This window comes from Balaenoptera borealis (assembly GCF_965194805.1).
Source record: "Balaenoptera borealis genome assembly, chromosome: 11".
Taxonomy (NCBI): domain Eukaryota; kingdom Metazoa; phylum Chordata; class Mammalia; order Artiodactyla; family Balaenopteridae; genus Balaenoptera; species Balaenoptera borealis.
In genome coordinates this window covers 66,287,827-66,304,558 of record NC_138868.1, presented here as the reverse complement: position 1 = coordinate 66,304,558, position 16,732 = coordinate 66,287,827, and the positions used below count along the sequence as shown (strand labels likewise).

General features: G+C 37.9%; 1 protein-coding gene and 1 long non-coding RNA gene across 3 annotated transcripts in view; one reads left to right on the top strand and one right to left on the bottom strand.

Annotated features, from left to right (window-relative positions):
• Positions 1-15,067, top strand: part of CTSC (cathepsin C) — a 40,872-nt gene extending 25,805 nt beyond the window's left edge. Inside the window, exons 5-7 of the mRNA XM_082340490.1 lie at positions 32-147; positions 7,009-7,140; positions 13,911-15,067. Of these exons, the coding sequence (XP_082196616.1) occupies positions 32-147; positions 7,009-7,140; positions 13,911-14,413 (751 nt within the window). The 3' untranslated portion in view covers positions 14,414-15,067. The remainder of the gene's footprint in view (positions 1-31; positions 148-7,008; positions 7,141-13,910) is intronic.
• LOC309605138 overlaps positions 1-16,732 on the bottom strand; it is a 106,545-nt gene that overhangs the window by 2,188 nt on the left and 87,625 nt on the right. For both annotated transcript variants that reach the window (XR_014231244.1, XR_014231245.1), the window contains one exon: positions 307-400. This is a non-coding gene — a long non-coding RNA (uncharacterized lncRNA). The remainder of the gene's footprint in view (positions 1-306; positions 401-16,732) is intronic.

Sequence of the window (16,732 nt, the reverse complement as noted above, 5' to 3'; positions counted from 1 at the left end):
TATTGACATCAAATGTCTATTTCCATCCTAGGCCCAAACCTGCACCAATAACTGCTAAAATACAGAAAAAGATTTTGCATTTGCCAGCATCCTGGGACTGGAGAAATGTTCATGGTACCAATTTTGTTACTCCTGTTCGAAACCAAGGTAAAAAAAAAGTCCGATTTTTTTTTTCATTAATTCATTCTGAAATATTTATTGAACATTTACTATGTGCCAGGCTCTCAGATTTTGGGGATACAGAGGTGAATAGGTATGATCCACTTTAGTAAAGAAATGGAAAATATATAACTAATGAATACTCACTTCTTTTTGTGTCCATGACAGACTTTGGTAGTAGATAATCTCTCCAGCGGAGCTCAGCATTTCTTCAGTATCCTTCTCAGTATGTTCCAGGTAGCTAATGAAATTAGAGTGATACGTAAGCCAAACTCATTTGCCCTCCTAGTCACAGAGACTTGTGTAGAAACAAAGAATTGCATGCAGCCAAAATTGGCCTTCCTTGTCTTCCTTCTGCAAGTGGTTTGGTGGAATCCTTTTTTTTTTTTTTTTTAAATTGAAGTATAGTAGATTTACAATGTTGTATTAGTTTCAGGTGTACAGCAAAGTGATTCAGTTTATATATATATTCCTTTTCAGATTCTTTTCCATTATAGTTTATTAAAAGACATTGAATATAGTTCCCTGTGCTATACAGTAGGTCCTTGTTGTTTATCTATTTTATATATAGTAGTGTGTATCTGTTAATCCCAAACTCCTAATTTATCCCCCCCCTTTCCCCTTTGGTAAACACAAGTTTTTTTTCTACGTCTGTGAGTCTGTTTCTGTTTTGTAAATAAGTTCATTTGTATCATTTTTTAGATTCTACATGTAAGTGATATATGATATTTGTCTTTGATTTACTTTACTTATTATGATAATCTCTAGGACCATCATGTTGCTGCAAATGGCAATATTTCCTTCTTTTTTATGGCTGAGTAATATTCCATTGTGTATATATACCACATCTTCTTTATGCTGGAATCCTTCTTTACTACCTGTCTGCCCACTATACCCCCTTTTCCTCCCCCATCATTTAGTCTTTAATTACTATAGGAGCCCAGAAAATGAATCCTTAAATTTTTTTTCTGGTAAAGTAGATTTTTTGAGCTGTGTAAAGACCTTTCAATTAACTTTACCCCAGGATAAGACATACAATGGTAAGTATTAACTCAGCTTCCTGAATGGTGGGCTGGAGGCAGAGCCCAGGTTTACCAAAATTATCACTATAATTGCATTTTATCAGTTACTTTTGGAAATTGGATACAGGATGAGTAGATTTAATAACTTTTCCTCTAATAGCACTTGAGAGCAAATTATCTTATCCTAAATTTTAGCCAACAGTGATTGGAGAATCATTTATATAATACTCAGGTTTATTACTTCTAAGCTCATTTTGAAGATAATTACTGTACACATGACTGCTTTGTTACTATAAAATGGGTGTAGTATTTACTGTCTGGAAACATTCTGATTAGTGTCTCCTGAGAGAGGATTATAAATTTGTAACACCCAAAGATAAATTGTCCTTCCCCTTTCCTAAAATTCAATGCTCATCAGCCTCTCCCACTTCTCAACATTCACCACCAACCCTTCAGTTCATCCTCACTGAATTCTTGCAAAGTGTTCTGAATATCTGGAGCTTTGAGCAGGTATTACAGCAGCAGTGTTCCTGTCCTTCATCTGACACCAGAGGTCTCATCTCTTTGTCTTTCCTTTGTACCAGTTATTCTGGGACTCTTTGGCTCTAGAGAAAGTGTGGGTCCTGAAATCCATCCCTACCTTTTCTGGAGATAGCTTCCTTGGAAAGGAGGGATTGGAAATGAGAGAAATTTGAAGGTAATTGAGAAATGAATGGAAAGTCGATTAAAGGTTTGACATTAAGAGAGGATTAAAATTTATTCTGTCATCAAACAGGTTTCCTATCCTTATTGGAGAGGATTAAGTAAATACTGCATGTCCAGTGTTGGTTATTGAGGGCTTGGCACATGGTTGTTTCCACTGTGTTGCAGTGTTTATAGAGTATCTAATATGTTAGCAATTTTTTTTTGGCTGCGTTGGGTCTTTGCTGCTGCGCGTAGACTTTCTTTAGTTGTGACGAGCAGGGGCTACTCTTCGTTGCAGTGCGCGGGCTTTTCATTGCAGTGGCTTGTCTAGTTGTGAAGCACCGGCTCTAGGCACGTGGGCTTCAGTAGTTGCAGCACGCAGGCTCAGGAGTTGCGGCACACAGGCCCTAGAGCGTGCGGGCTCAGTAGTTGTGGCGCACGGGCTTAGTTGCTCTGCACATGTGGGATTTTCCTGGACCAGGGATTGAACCCAAATCCCCTGCTTCTTAAGCACTGTGCCAGCAGGGAAGTCCAGGAATTTTAATGGCTGAGGACATAAAGACCAATATGACATGGTCCTCCTCCTAGAAACTACAGTTTAGCAAGACCTGCAAGCAAAACATTAAAATACAATATGATAACTGCTTTAACAGGGCATTTTTAAAATTCTTTAGGAAAAGGTTGAAAGAAATATTTAGTTTCATTCACTTCGCAAAATATATGATTGACTACTGATGAGATAATAATTCAGGGGAAGGAAATTAGACTTTCTAAAGCTAGATCCTTTGACAGTGGTTTTCTTGTGACTTAGTTAAAGGTATTGTCATCTCTAATATTCCATATTCTTTGAGTGTTATAAATATGGTTTGTACAGACATGGGCAATTTAAAAACAGAGGGCTTTGACAGATTAATTGCTTTTAAATTGATCCCTCATCTGTAGTATCTTGTTAGGTGTCTGAGAAAATAATGTACTTAGTTGTTCCTCTTTTGATTTCTTTTTGGTTTTCTGTACTTTAGGTTGGGAAAAAATTATTTTCTGTTCCTACTAACTGGGCTGCTTGGAAATTTCCACTAACTTAAATACACCAGTGTTCTATATAACCTAGAATTCAAAATTACCCACAGTTAAGGGAATTCACAACTTTTCTCTATTCGGAGAGCAAATCAAGATTAATGAAAAAAAAATATGGCGGGGGGAGCAAATTCTTGCCTTTACACATGTTAACATCTCTAAGCACGAGCCATGTAGCCAGGATTTACTTTGATGTGTGAGAGGGAAGAGAGCTAGGAAGTTGCAAGAGATGGACTTTCTTTGTTCTTCTCCCAGCTGTGCTGTCTTTATTTATTATTGTATCTTCAAGAGAGAAGGGGAATGTCTTTCAGGTCACATTAATTAGGAAATGCAGAGGGTTTTCCTAACTTTAAAATCTAGTTCATTTAAGTCTTGTTCTAACTACTGTTTATATTAAAGCTGGAAGGCAGGGGCCATTAAACTGCTCCACCCTATTCCTTTTACACACAAGATAAAAAGAAATGCCAAAAAGGTCAAGTGACTTGCCCAGAGTCACACAGCTGAGTGACAGGGTGGGAGGGAAGGGAAAAAAAGAATCCTGGCTCCTTACTCCCAGTTCAGTGTTCTCTCCACTGTTAGAGGTTACAGCTGAATATAGTTAAACCATGAGACAATCACATATCTATTTGAGATTGTGGAAATTTGATTACTGTAGAGCTTTCTCTGGATCGGCTCCCCTTCTTCTTCTTTATTGCCCCGTAGTCTTCTTAAGAGAAAATGGTCCTTTTATTTATTTTTATTGTTTATTTATTTACTTATTTGTTTACTGAAGTATAGTTGATTTACAGAATCTAGACTCTGGCCCTGACTTTTGAAGAGGCATTAATTACCTTGGCAGCTGACCTTCTGGGAACATCAAGGGCTTGAGGAAGGTTATCTCCTTTCCTCAGTCCTGTGATTTCTCTGTTAACAGAGCACATTCTGAGCCCTTGAATGTGCATGTGGCCTGTCCCTCCCACAATGCTGGATGGTCAGATGATGAGGGTTTAATAGTTAATACCAAGAGAGATTATTTCTGTGGCTGCCCTGGGCCAAGAATGCTAAATGGCCAAATTGGGGCCATTTCTAGACTCTTGTGACGTTATTTATTGAAAGATCCTGATGTCTCAAGAAAGGAACACTGACCTTGGCCATTTACTGTCACTCATCTAGTTCTTTGACATTCTGTCATTTGAAAGAGGAGTCCTAAGGATAGTGTTATTTGGATGGTTTTGAAAACAAAATGTGCAAGTTAATTTCATTCTATCTAGTAACTAGAAGACAGGGAAAGGAAATTTGAAAATTCTTTAAAGTAGATACTGATCTATAAATGGAAAAAGACAGTGCTCTGCATTAGGAGACATTTAGATGCTAGCACCTGCCACCCTTTATTTTTCTGACTTTGGACAGGTCAGTGCTTCTTTTTGAATCTCAGTATATGTATTATTGAGTAGGTTGTACACTAGATGAATCCCAAGGCCCCTTTCCAAATGTTTCTCTTCTAATCTTCATAATTTAGGTGATCCCTCAGTGGCAAAAGCAGTATGGATAAATCTGAGATGTTTATGGGGAGAATTTTGGGGACCATCAGAATGGTAGCAGTTACAGCATGATAGGGGTCTAATGGACTAAAAGTAAATATTAACTGTTTCCATTGAAATAACCTTCTTTCCTGGATATAAATATGTATCCACTTGTTCATAATTTGACTCTTCTTTCTACAAAGATGCAATGAGTTCCTTCATTGCATCAGGGATCAAGGTGAAGAAAACAGATTTCCTGTAAACACTCGAGGAAATTCACAATTTAGTTTGAGGAAAACAGTATTAAGTAATTCAGGTAGGCTTAAGAATGTTGGAGGCTGAGCATAGAGTATCCTGGCTTTCCTTTGTACTCAGGGAGGGACATGAATGAACAGTTACCTGGAGAAGAGAAAAACAGTGCCCCTCATATTTTTAATTCTTCTTAATACTTTTCGGAGGAAGACATTCACTAACTAAATTCAGACTTATTAAAGAGAACAAAGGCAGCATTCTCTTTATGTAGAATGAGTGTTTTGAATTGTAATATTGTCTGTTCGTTTGTCTTACTTTACGTGCACAAGGGAGTGCTTACCATTCAAGTAATTTGGTAACTAATATATTAGTAACTTGAATAACATATCAACTTGGTTTAATACCAGTGTCTTGGGTTTGGTGCAAGCATATCTCCATGTAGAATTTGTATCAGTGGCAGAGGTGAAAGAGGCTGTATCATAATAGGGATATTAGGTTCTGTTCATTTCTTTCTAGAATTGTAACAAGTGGAAATCCAAGTTTTGTTACATACATTCCATATTTTATTCTATGTATTTATTTATTTCTTCTACTCACACATATTGAAGAAACAGATAAAAAATATTTTTATATAAATTACTTCATAATACAATATTTTTTCTTCTCTTGAAGCAGCAACTATATTCCTAGCATATGCTTCTTAAGTAAATTTATTTTGTCTTGCCAGAGCATCTACATATTAAATAAAGCTGTTTTCTTTTCCCTTCTCCCCTACCTCCATACAGCTAATTTTCAATTTATTTTCCATTTCACTACCTCCATCTGCTTTATATCTTTACTTCCTTATTGGCCACCTTAAATACCATAACCATCATTATAATTACTCTCTTACCGTCTTGGACTTCATTGTATTTTGCCTCCTTGACCTGGTTGAATCCAACTCTCTACTATAATACATACATACCTGAGCCATTATTAGGGTTAATTCCACCCAACAAGGGCTTTAGAAAATGCCTCTCTGGAGATATTTAAAAGCTTAGCTCATATGTGTCCCTCCATTATTTTCTCTCAACTTGATGGCTCAGAATGTTGCAAATGTAAATCATTTCTGCATTATTAAGAATACTGTCAGGGGCTTCCCTGGTGGCTCAGTGGTTGAGAATCTGCCTGCCAATGCAGAGGACACGGGTTCGAGCCCTGGTCTGGGAAGATCCCACATGCCGCGGAGCAACTAGGCCCATGAGCCACAACTACTGAGCCTGCGTGACTGGAGCCTGTGCTCCGCAACAAGAGAGGCCGCGATAGTGAGAGGCCCGTGCACCGCGATGTAGAGTGGCCCCCGCTTGCCAAAATTAGAGAAAGCCCTCACACAGAAACGAAGACCCAACACAGCCAAAAATAAATAAATAAATAAAATTAAAAAAAAAAAAGAATACTGTCAAATGGAAGCAACCTAAGTGTCCATCGACAGATGAATGGATAAAGAAGATGTGGCATATATACAGTGGAATATTACTCAGCCATAAAAAGAAACGAAATTGAGTTATTTGTAGTAAGGTGGATGGACCTAGAGACTGTCATACAAAGTGAAGTAAGTCAGAAAGAGAAAAATAAATGCTGTATGCTAACGCATATATATGGAATCTAAAAAAAAAAAAAAAAGGTTCTGAAGAACCTAGGGGCAGGACAGGAATAAAGACGCAGACATAGAGAATGGACTTGAGGACACAGGGAGGGGGAAGGGTAAGCTGGGACGAACTGAGAGAGTGGCATGGACAGATATACACTACCAAATGTAAAATAGATAGCCGGTGGGAAGCAGCCGCATAGCACAGGGAGATCAGCTCAGTGCTTTGTGACCACCTAGAGGGGTGGGATAGGGAGGGTGGGAGGGAGATGCAAGAGGGAGGAGATATGGGGATATATGTATATGTATAACTGATTCACTTTGTTATAAAGCAAAAATTAACACACCATTTTAAAGCAATTATACACCAATAAAGATGTTAAAAAAAAAAGAATACTGTCAAATGCTTTGCAGAAGTTAGGAGGTTTTTTTCTCCCAAAATATTTTCAAGGAAAGCCCCGTATAGTAATGTTTGCCTTTTGGTGAAAAAACTAAAATCTTAATGTTTGCCTGTAAGGTCAGTAGCCTTATTTGATTGAATCTTTTTTATTGTGCTGATCCTTACGAACAAAAACAGCAACACTCAATATAAATATATTAATGTATGTCATGCACTTAAGTTTTCTATGATTCTTTTAGAGTGCGTCAAAGGTCTCTTGGGTTATATAACTTTCTTTTCTATCACCAGGGTCTTGTGGAAGCTGCTACTCATTTGCTTCTATGGGGATGATGGAAGCAAGAATCCGTATACTAACCAACAATACCCAGACCCCAATCTTGAGTCCTCAGGAGGTTGTGTCTTGCAGCCAGTATGCTCAAGGTATGTGTTGTATTTCAGGCACTGTTTACCTGTGTGTAGTTTGCCATTGTTGGCAAAGCCATAAGGATGGGATAGTAGAGAGAGCACAATGTCTTCTGTCAGAAAACCTGGGTGCGATTCGCAGAAAGATAGACAAGATGAAAAGGCAGAGGGCTATGTACCAGATGAAGGAACAAGATAAAACCCCAGAAAAACAACTAAATGAAGTGGAGATAGGCAACCTTCCAGAAAAAGAATTCAGAATAATATAGTGAAGATGATCCAGGACCTCGGAAAAAGAATGGAGGCAGAGATCGAGAAGATGCAAGAAATGTTTAACAAAGACCTAGAAGAATTAAAGAACAAACAAACAGAGATGAACAACACAATAACTGAAATGAAAAATACACAAGAAGGAATCAATAACAGAATAACTGAGGCAGAAGAATGGATAAGTGACCTGGAAGACAGAATGGTGGAATTCACTGCCACGGAACAAAATAAAGAAAAAAGAATGAAAAGAAATGAAGACAGCCTAAGAGACCTCTGGGACAACATTAAACGCAACAACATTCACATTATAGGGGTCCCAGAAGGAGAAGAGAGAGCGAAAGGACCCGAGAAAATATTTGAAGAGATTATAGTTGAAAACTTCCCTAACATGGGAAACAGCCACGCAAGTCCAGGAAGCGCAGAGAGCCCCATACAGGATAAACCCAAGGAGAAACACACCAAGACACATAGTAATCACGTTGGCAAAAATTAAAGACAAAGAAAAATTATTGAAAGCAGCAAGGGAAAAATGACAAATAACATACAAGGGAACTCCCATAAGGTTAACAGCTGATTTCTCAGCAGAAACTCTACAAGCCAGAAGGGAGTGGCATGGTATACTTAAAGTAATGAAAGGGAAGAACCTACAACCAAGATTACTCTACCCAGCAAGGATCTCATTCAGACTCGATGGAGAAATCAGAAGCTTTACAGACAAGCAAAAGCTAAGAGAATTCAGCACCACCAAACCAGCTCTACAACAAATGCTAAAGGAACTTCTCTAAGTGGGAAACACAAGAGAAGAAAAGGACCTACAAAAACAAACCCAAAACAATTAACAAAATGGTCATAGGAACATACATATCGATAATTACCTTAAACGTGAATGGATTAAATGCTCCAACCAAAAGACAGAAGCTTGCTGAATGGACACAAAAACAAGATATATATATAAACACACACACATATATACCCATATATATGCGGTCTACAAGAGACCCACTTCAGACCTAGGGACACATACAGACTGAAAGTGAGGGGATGGAAAAAGATATTCCATACAAATGGAAATCAAAAGAAAGCTGGAGTAGCAATACTCATATCAGATAAAATAGACTTTAAAATAAAGAATGTTACAAGAGACAAGGAAGGACACTACATAATGATCAAGGGATCAATCCAAGAAGAAGATATAACAATTATAAATATATGTGCACCCAACATAGGAGCACCACAATACATAGGCACCTGCTAACAGCTATAAAAGAGGAAATAGACAGTAACACAATAATAGTGGGGGACTGTAACACCTCACTTAACACCAATGGACAGATCATCCAAACAGAAAATTAATAAGGAAACAAACTTTAAATGACACAAGAGACCAGGGAGATTTAATTGATATTTATAGGACATTCCATCCAAAAACAGCAGATTACACTTTCTTCTCAAGTGTGCATGGAACATTCTCCAGGATAGATAACATCTTGGGTCACAAATCAAGCCTCAGTAAATTTAAGAAAATTGAAATCATGTCAAGCATCTTTTCTGACCACAATGCTATGAGATTAGAAATCAATTACAGGGGAAAAAGCGTAAAAAACACAAATACATGGAGGCTAAATAATACGTTACTAAATAACCAAGAGATCACTGAAGAAATCAAAGAGGAAATCAATACCTAGAGACAAATGACAATGAAACGACTATCCAAAACCTATGGGATGCAGCAAAAGCAGTTCTAAGAGGGACGTTTGTAGCTATACAAGCCTACCTCAAGAAACAAGAAAAATCTCAAACAAACAATCTAACCCTACACCTAAAGGAACTAGAGAAAGAAGAACAAACAAAACCCAAAGTTAGCAGAAGGAAAGAAATCATAAAGATTAGAGCAGAAATAAATGAAATAGAAACAAAGGAAACAATAGCAAAGATCAATAAAACTAAAAGCTGGTTCTTTAAGAATATAAACAACATTGATAAACCATTAGCCAGACTCATCAAGAAAAAGAAGGAGAGGACTCAAATCAATAAAATTAGAAATGAAGAAGGAGAAGTTACAACAGACACCGCAGAAATACAAAGCATCCTAAGAGACTACTACAAGCAACTCTATGCCAATAAAATGGACAACCTGGAAGAAATGGACAAATTCTTAGAAAGGTATAACCTTCCAAGGCTGAACCAGGAAGAAATAGAAAATATGAACAAACCAATCACAAGTGATGAAACTGTGATTAAAAATCTTCTAACAAACAAAAGTCCAGGACCAGATGGCTTCACAAGTGAATTCTATCAAACATTTAGAGAAGAGCTAACACCTATCCTTCTCAAAACTCTTCCAAAAAATTGCAGAGGAAGGAACACTCCCAAACTCATTCCATGAGGCCACCATCACCCTTATACCACAACCAGACAAAGATGCTACAACAAAAGAAAATTACAGACCAACATCACTGATGAATATAGATGCAAAAATCCTCAACAAAATACTAGCAAACAGAATCCAACAACACATTAAAAGGGTCGTACACCACGATCAAGGGATTTATCCCAGGGATGCAAGGATTCTTCAATATACGCAAATCAATCAATGTGATACATCATATTAACAAATTGAAGAATAAAAACCATATGATCATCTCAATAGATTCAGAACAAGCTTTTGACAAAATTCAGCACCCATTTATGATCAAAACTCTCCAGAAAGTGGGCATAGAGGGAACCTACCTCAACATAATAAAGGCCATATACGACAAACCCACAGCAAACATCATTCTCAATGGTGAAAAACGGAAAGCATTTCCTCTAAGATCAGGAACAAGACAAGGATGTCCACTCTCACCACAATTATTCAACATAGTTTTGGAAGTTTTAGTCACAGCAATCAGAGAAGAAAAAGAAAAAGGAATCCAAATCAGAAAGGAAGAAGTAAAGCTATCAGTGTTTGCAGGTGACATGATACTATACATAGAGAATCCTAAAGATGCCACCAGAAAACTACTAGAGTTAATCAGTGAATTTGGTAAAGTTGCAGGATACAAAATTAATGCACAGAAATCTCTTGCATTCGTATATGCTAATGATGAAAAATCTGAAAGAGAAATTAAGGAAACACTCCCATTTACCATTGCAACAAAAAGAGTGAAATACCTAGGAATAAACCCTACCTAGGGAGACAAAAGACCTGTATGCAGAAAACTATAAGACACTGATGAAAGAAATTAAAGATGATACCAACAGATGGAGAGATATACCATGTTCTCGGATTGGAAGAATCAACATTGTGAAAATGACTATACTACCCAAAGCAATCTACAGATTCAGTGCAATCCCTATCAAATTACCAATGGCATTTTTCACAGAACTAGAACAAAAAACCTTAAAATTTGTACAGAGGCACAAAAGACCCCAAATAGGTAAAGCAGTCTTGAGGGAAAAAAGCAGAGCTGGAGGCATCAGACTCCCTGACTTCAGACTATACAACAAAGCTACAGTAATCAAGACAATATGGTACTGCCACAAAAACAGAAATATAGATCAATGGAACAAGATAGAAAGGCCAGAGATAAACTCAAGCACCTATGGTCAACTAATCTATGACAAAGGAGGCAAGGATATACAATGGAGAAAAGACAGTCTTTTCGATAAGTGGTGCCGGGAAAAGTGGACAGCTACATGTAAAAGAATGAAATTAGAACACTCCCTAATACCATACACAAAAATAAACTCAAAATGGATTAGAGACCTAAATGTAAGACCGGACACTATAAAACTCTTAGAGGAAAACATAGGAAGAATGCTCTTTGACATAAATCACAGCAAGATCTTTTTTGATCCACCTCTTAGAGTAATAGAAATAAAAACAGAAATAAACAAATGGGACCTAATGAAACTCTAAAAGCTTTTGCACAGCAAAGGAAACCATAAACAAGACGAAAAGATAATCCTCAGAATGGGAGAAAATATTTGCAAATGAATCAACGGACAAAGGATTAATCTCCAAAATATATAAACAACTCATGTAACTCAATATTAAAAAAGCAATTAACCCAATCAAAAAACGGGCAGAAGACCTAAATAGACGTTTCTCCAAAGAAGACATACAGATGGCCAAGAGGCCCATGAAAAGCTGTTCAACATCACTAATTAGTAGAGAAATGCAAATCAAAACTACAGTGAGGTATCACCTCACACCAGTTACAATGGGCATCATCAGAAAATCTGCAAACAACAAATGCTGGAGAGGGTGTGGAGGAAAGGGAATCCTCTTGCACTGTTGGTGGGAATGTAAATTGATACAGCCACTATGGAGAACAGTATGGAGGTTTCTTAAAAAACTGAAAATAGAATTACCATATGATCCAACAATCCCACTACTGGGCATATACCCAGAGAAAACCATAATTCAAAAAGACACATGCACCGCAATGTTCATTGCAGCACTATTTACAATAGCCAGGTCATGGAAGCAACCTAAATGCCCATTGGCAGATGAATGGATAAAGAAGAAGTGGTACCTATATACAATGGAATATTACTCAGCCATAAAAAGGAACGAAATTGGGTCATTTGTTGAGACGTGGATGGATCTAGAGACTGTCATACAGAGTGAAGTAAGTCAGAAAGAAAAACAAATATCGTATATTAATGCATATATGTGGAACCTAGAAAAATGGTACAGATGAACCGTTTTGCAGGGCAGAAATTGAGACACAGATGTAGAGAACAAACGTATGGACACCAAGGGGGGTAAGCGGTGGAGGGTGGTGGTGGTGGTGTGATGAATTGGGAGATTGGGATTGACATGTATACACTGATGTGTATAAAATGGATGACTAATAAGAACCTGCTGTATAAAAAAATAAATAAATTAAAATTTTAAAATTCAAAAAAAAAAACCTGGATGCAAGTTCTGGCTGTATCACTTATTATCAAGTGGTTTCTCATGGAATTCACTGCACCATCCAGCAAGATGTCAATAATTGCTGTATTTTGAGTAAGCACTGGCTCTTTGGAGCCTCTTACATGCATTACCCAACAGTGCTCAAACCCTGAAAAGAGTAGCTGTTACTCTATTTATAGACAAGGAACAGACATGAAGTTGTTCTATAGTATTTTGAAGGCCACTCAGCTTCTAAGCATGAATTTCAGTTCCAAATAAGGTCTCATTCTGAAACCTAATTCTTATTAAAATCATACGAAACTGGTTTCTCTCCAGAAGGATTTAAAAATTGTGTACGTAGGCTTCTAGAACAGGCTATATGTAAGGTGTGTAGAAAGCCCAGCTGCCGTTGATTCAGGGAGAAACATTCTCATGTTAAAGTTTTCTGCTGTCAACCGCAGGTTTGGCCACTAGAGAGTTTCTCAGTTCACCAGTGAAACTGCTGGTGAATGATTGTCAGTGAGCCTTTCCTTCTTTCTGAAATACTTATTAAACTCTGACATTGTGACTTTTGGGCCCTGGGGACTCTGAAGTATCAAGAGAGTCCTTACCCTCATGAAGCTTACAGTTAAGTGAGGAAAATAGAAATTAAATAATTATAAGAACAGTGAAGAAAAAGGGTTCTAGATGTGTATACAGGCATACCTCATTTTACTGTGCTTCTCAGATACAGCATTTTTTTTTTTTTACAAATTGAAGGTTCGTGGCAACCCTGCATTGAGCAAGTCTGTCAGTGCCATTTTTGCAACAGGATTTGCTCACTTCATGTCTCTTTATCGCATTTTGGTAATTCGTGAAATATTTCCAACCCTCTGCCCAGCAAAAAGATTATAACTCATTGAATGCTCTGGTGATGGTTAGCGGGTTTTTTTTTAGCAATAAAGCATTTTAAAATTAAGGTGTGTGTACTGTTTTTTAAACAAAATGCACATTTAATAGACTACAGTAGACTGTAAACATAACTTTTATATGCACTAGGAAACCAAAACATTTGTGTGACTTTATTGTGATTTTTGCTTTATTGTGGTAGTCTGGAACTGAACCTGCAGTGTCTCTGAGATATGCCTGTAATAGGGCCAGGACTGGAGGAAGGATATGGGGACCTGGTTTAGACTTTTCTGCAAGAGGTGGTCAGAGAAGACTTCCTTGAGGAATTGTCTGGCTATTTAATAATGACAATAATAGCGAACTTTTATTGCTTTTACATGAAGTAATTAATTTAATCCTACAAGGAAGGTGCTATTGCTATCTATATTTTACAGATAAGTAAACAGAGGTACAGAGAAATTATCAATTCTTAACCCAGTTTTGGATTGAACCTATATAGTCAGGCTTCAGAGCCTCCCACTTAACCACGAAGCTACCTTCCATATCAGGTGCCGAATAAATGTCAGTCAAATAGATGGCTGATGGATGGATGAATGAAGTGGTATTTAAGCTAAGAAACAACTTCTAGGGGTGACATAAAGAATAATTAATGGCATAGAAAAGAAAAAATATGAAATGGGACGGTTTCTTTTGTACCCCTTTCTAATAGAGGGTAATAATAACTCTGTGTGTTCTTCATCTTCAGGCTGTGAAGGTGGCTTCCCATACCTCATTGCAGGAAAGCATGCCCAAGATTTTGGGCTGGTGGAAGAGGCCTGCTTCCCCTACACAGGCACAGATTCTCCATGCATACTGAAAGAGGACTGCTTCCATTACTACTCCTCCGAGTACCACTATGTGGGAGGTTTCTATGGGGGCTGCAATGAAGCCCTGATGAAGCTTGAGCTGGTCCATCACGGGCCCGTGGCAGTTGCCTTTGAAGTGTACAATGACTTCTTCCACTACCACAAGGGGATTTACCACCACACTGGTCTGAGAGACCCTTTCAACCCCTTTGAGCTGACCAATCACGCTGTCCTGCTGGTGGGCTATGGCACTGACTTGGCCTCTGGACTGGATTACTGGATTGTTAAAAACAGCTGGGGCCCTGGCTGGGGTGAGGATGGTTACTTCCGGATCCGCAGAGGAACCGATGAGTGTGCAATTGAAAGCATAGCACTGGCGGCCACACCAATTCCTAAATTGTAGGGTGTACCTCCCAGCGTTTCATACTGACCACCATCAGTCGTGAAAGGAAACTGACTTATTCACAGACTAGAGACTTTTACCGTATTGCTGCTGCAATGTCAAAAGGTTACAAACAGATTCCTATGAAGATTTGTGCCTTTAAAATTAAAACTGCCCTTGACTGTAATATACTTTACCATTGAACACCAGCCTGCTTTTTCCTAAGTATTCAGTGAAATGAGGTTTTTATGGATGATGGTGAACTATGAAGTAATGGATTTTGCTAATCATTTGTGATTCAAACAGATGCTGTATTTTAAAAAATCTGTGTGAATGCACAGGCTTATTTTTAAATTGTATAAATCATGAGAAAATATGGCAATGATTATTAAATTTAAAGATTTTTTGTAAGTATTCAGGTGATATGTATTATGAAATTTATGTATGTGCTTAAGAGAATTTTTAATCTTGACTCCTTCAGTTGTATTTACTTGTCTCACTTATGTAAATACTTTAAAAAGGAAAATCATTTCAGCGTATTTCAACTAAAAACAACAAAATTATGAACGTTTACAATAGGGGGTATACTCAGTTAATGTCTAGTGAACCCTGAAATTATCTCCTGGATATCTGATGAAACAGATTATAAAGAAAAGATACAGGAGTTTTTGATAAGAGTCTGGTTATTGGTTAAACCTTCTTATGGTGTATCTTGCATTTGGAAGTATTGGTTAGCCTTCATTGGCTGAGCAGTAATAGCCTAATTAGTGGAATATTAGCAGTTTATATTTGGTCAGATCTTTGGGATCTCCAAGGGATATTTCACAGTGATATGAAATCTCCACACTGAGTAAACAGATAGGATCCATTAGAAATAATAGATTAGGCAAATTAGAGCTCTGAACCATAAACAAGAACTACAAGGCTTTTAGAGCTGAAAGGGACCCTGGAGATGGTTCAGTGTAACTTCCTCTTAACCAGAAAAAGACACTGAGGCTTATACAGAGGGCAAGTGGCTCATCCAAGGTCACACAGCTGGTAAATGATGAGTCTAGATTAGAACCTAGATTTTCTAAGTCTGGTTCTCCTTGAGTGACTTAGACACTGAACGTCTGCGCTTTCCAACAGAGTATCCAAAATCACCAGGGATACTAGATGCATAGTTGGAAACTTCACATTGACATGTTAAGTCTCAGAGTTTTGTCTTAAACCTCATGTACTTTTTGTATTGCAATTCACTACAATGACATTTTTACTCTTCTTAAACTGAAGGGTTATTCCAGGAGTTTGCCTCGTATTTAAAGTGTGGTTTCTTGGGCCTCCTGGTACATGGCCACATACCTTTGACCTTTTTACCACATGATGACAAAGAAGCAGACACTCTGAATGGCAGGCATAGCCAGAGTCCTTATTATCTGGAAGGCCTCCAAGGAGGTATATTTTCTTTGTTACTGTTACTGGTGGGATGTAATAATTATAATCCTAATTTATGCCTAGCCTTGTTGCTACATGAAAGTGTAAATAGACTTTGAAATCAAGCAGGAATTTATTTTTCACTAAAATTTATAAAGATATATACTACCTGTCAGCTTAATAGCTAAGATTTTCTTTAACCCGTTAAGTGTGAGCTCATCCTCTGGTATTTACTTGGACAGCAGTCAGTTGACACATGTGAGAGCAAGTCCTGAAGGTGAAGAGCACCCATGCTTTTGCACAATTTCATGGGGGCCCTGGCTGAGCTCTGAAGGAAAATCATTGCTCGTATCATTCTTTAAATACTCTAGGAAATACTGAAGGGCTAAATGATAGTTGTGAACTTAACTGGCAATGGGAAGCAGGTCTCACAAGCATGATTAGTTGAGGACAAACAATGGTTTGAAAAGGCCCTAAGTTTTCAGAGGTGCACGCAGGATTGCCCAGAGAGCCCAAGTTACACTGCCCTTCAACTTGCATTTTCTGCTGTTCGAGGTCTGCTTTTCCTATCGCTCTACAAGGAAAAGATCACCATTTCATCCACAGTGGTGGAATTCATTCAAGATGTGGACTGAATCATGGTTCCATCATGGTTCCTTAAGCCATGTAATTAAACTGCTAAGCTATACAAAAAGCAAATTTCATTATCTGAAACTTGTTTGTATTGGTGCTAACAGAAAGTCTGTTGAGAAATGAGCTCCGGAAAAAAATGGGTTGGGAACTCTGGCTAACCTCCCCAAACACATGCCCAGAAAAGCTACAGTAGTGATGTGTGTGGATGACACCCTTGGCCACAAAGCAAAAAATAAGTTTAGCTGGGCCATCTAGCACAAGCATGGTCCTGACCCTGATGCCTCAGTGCCTGGG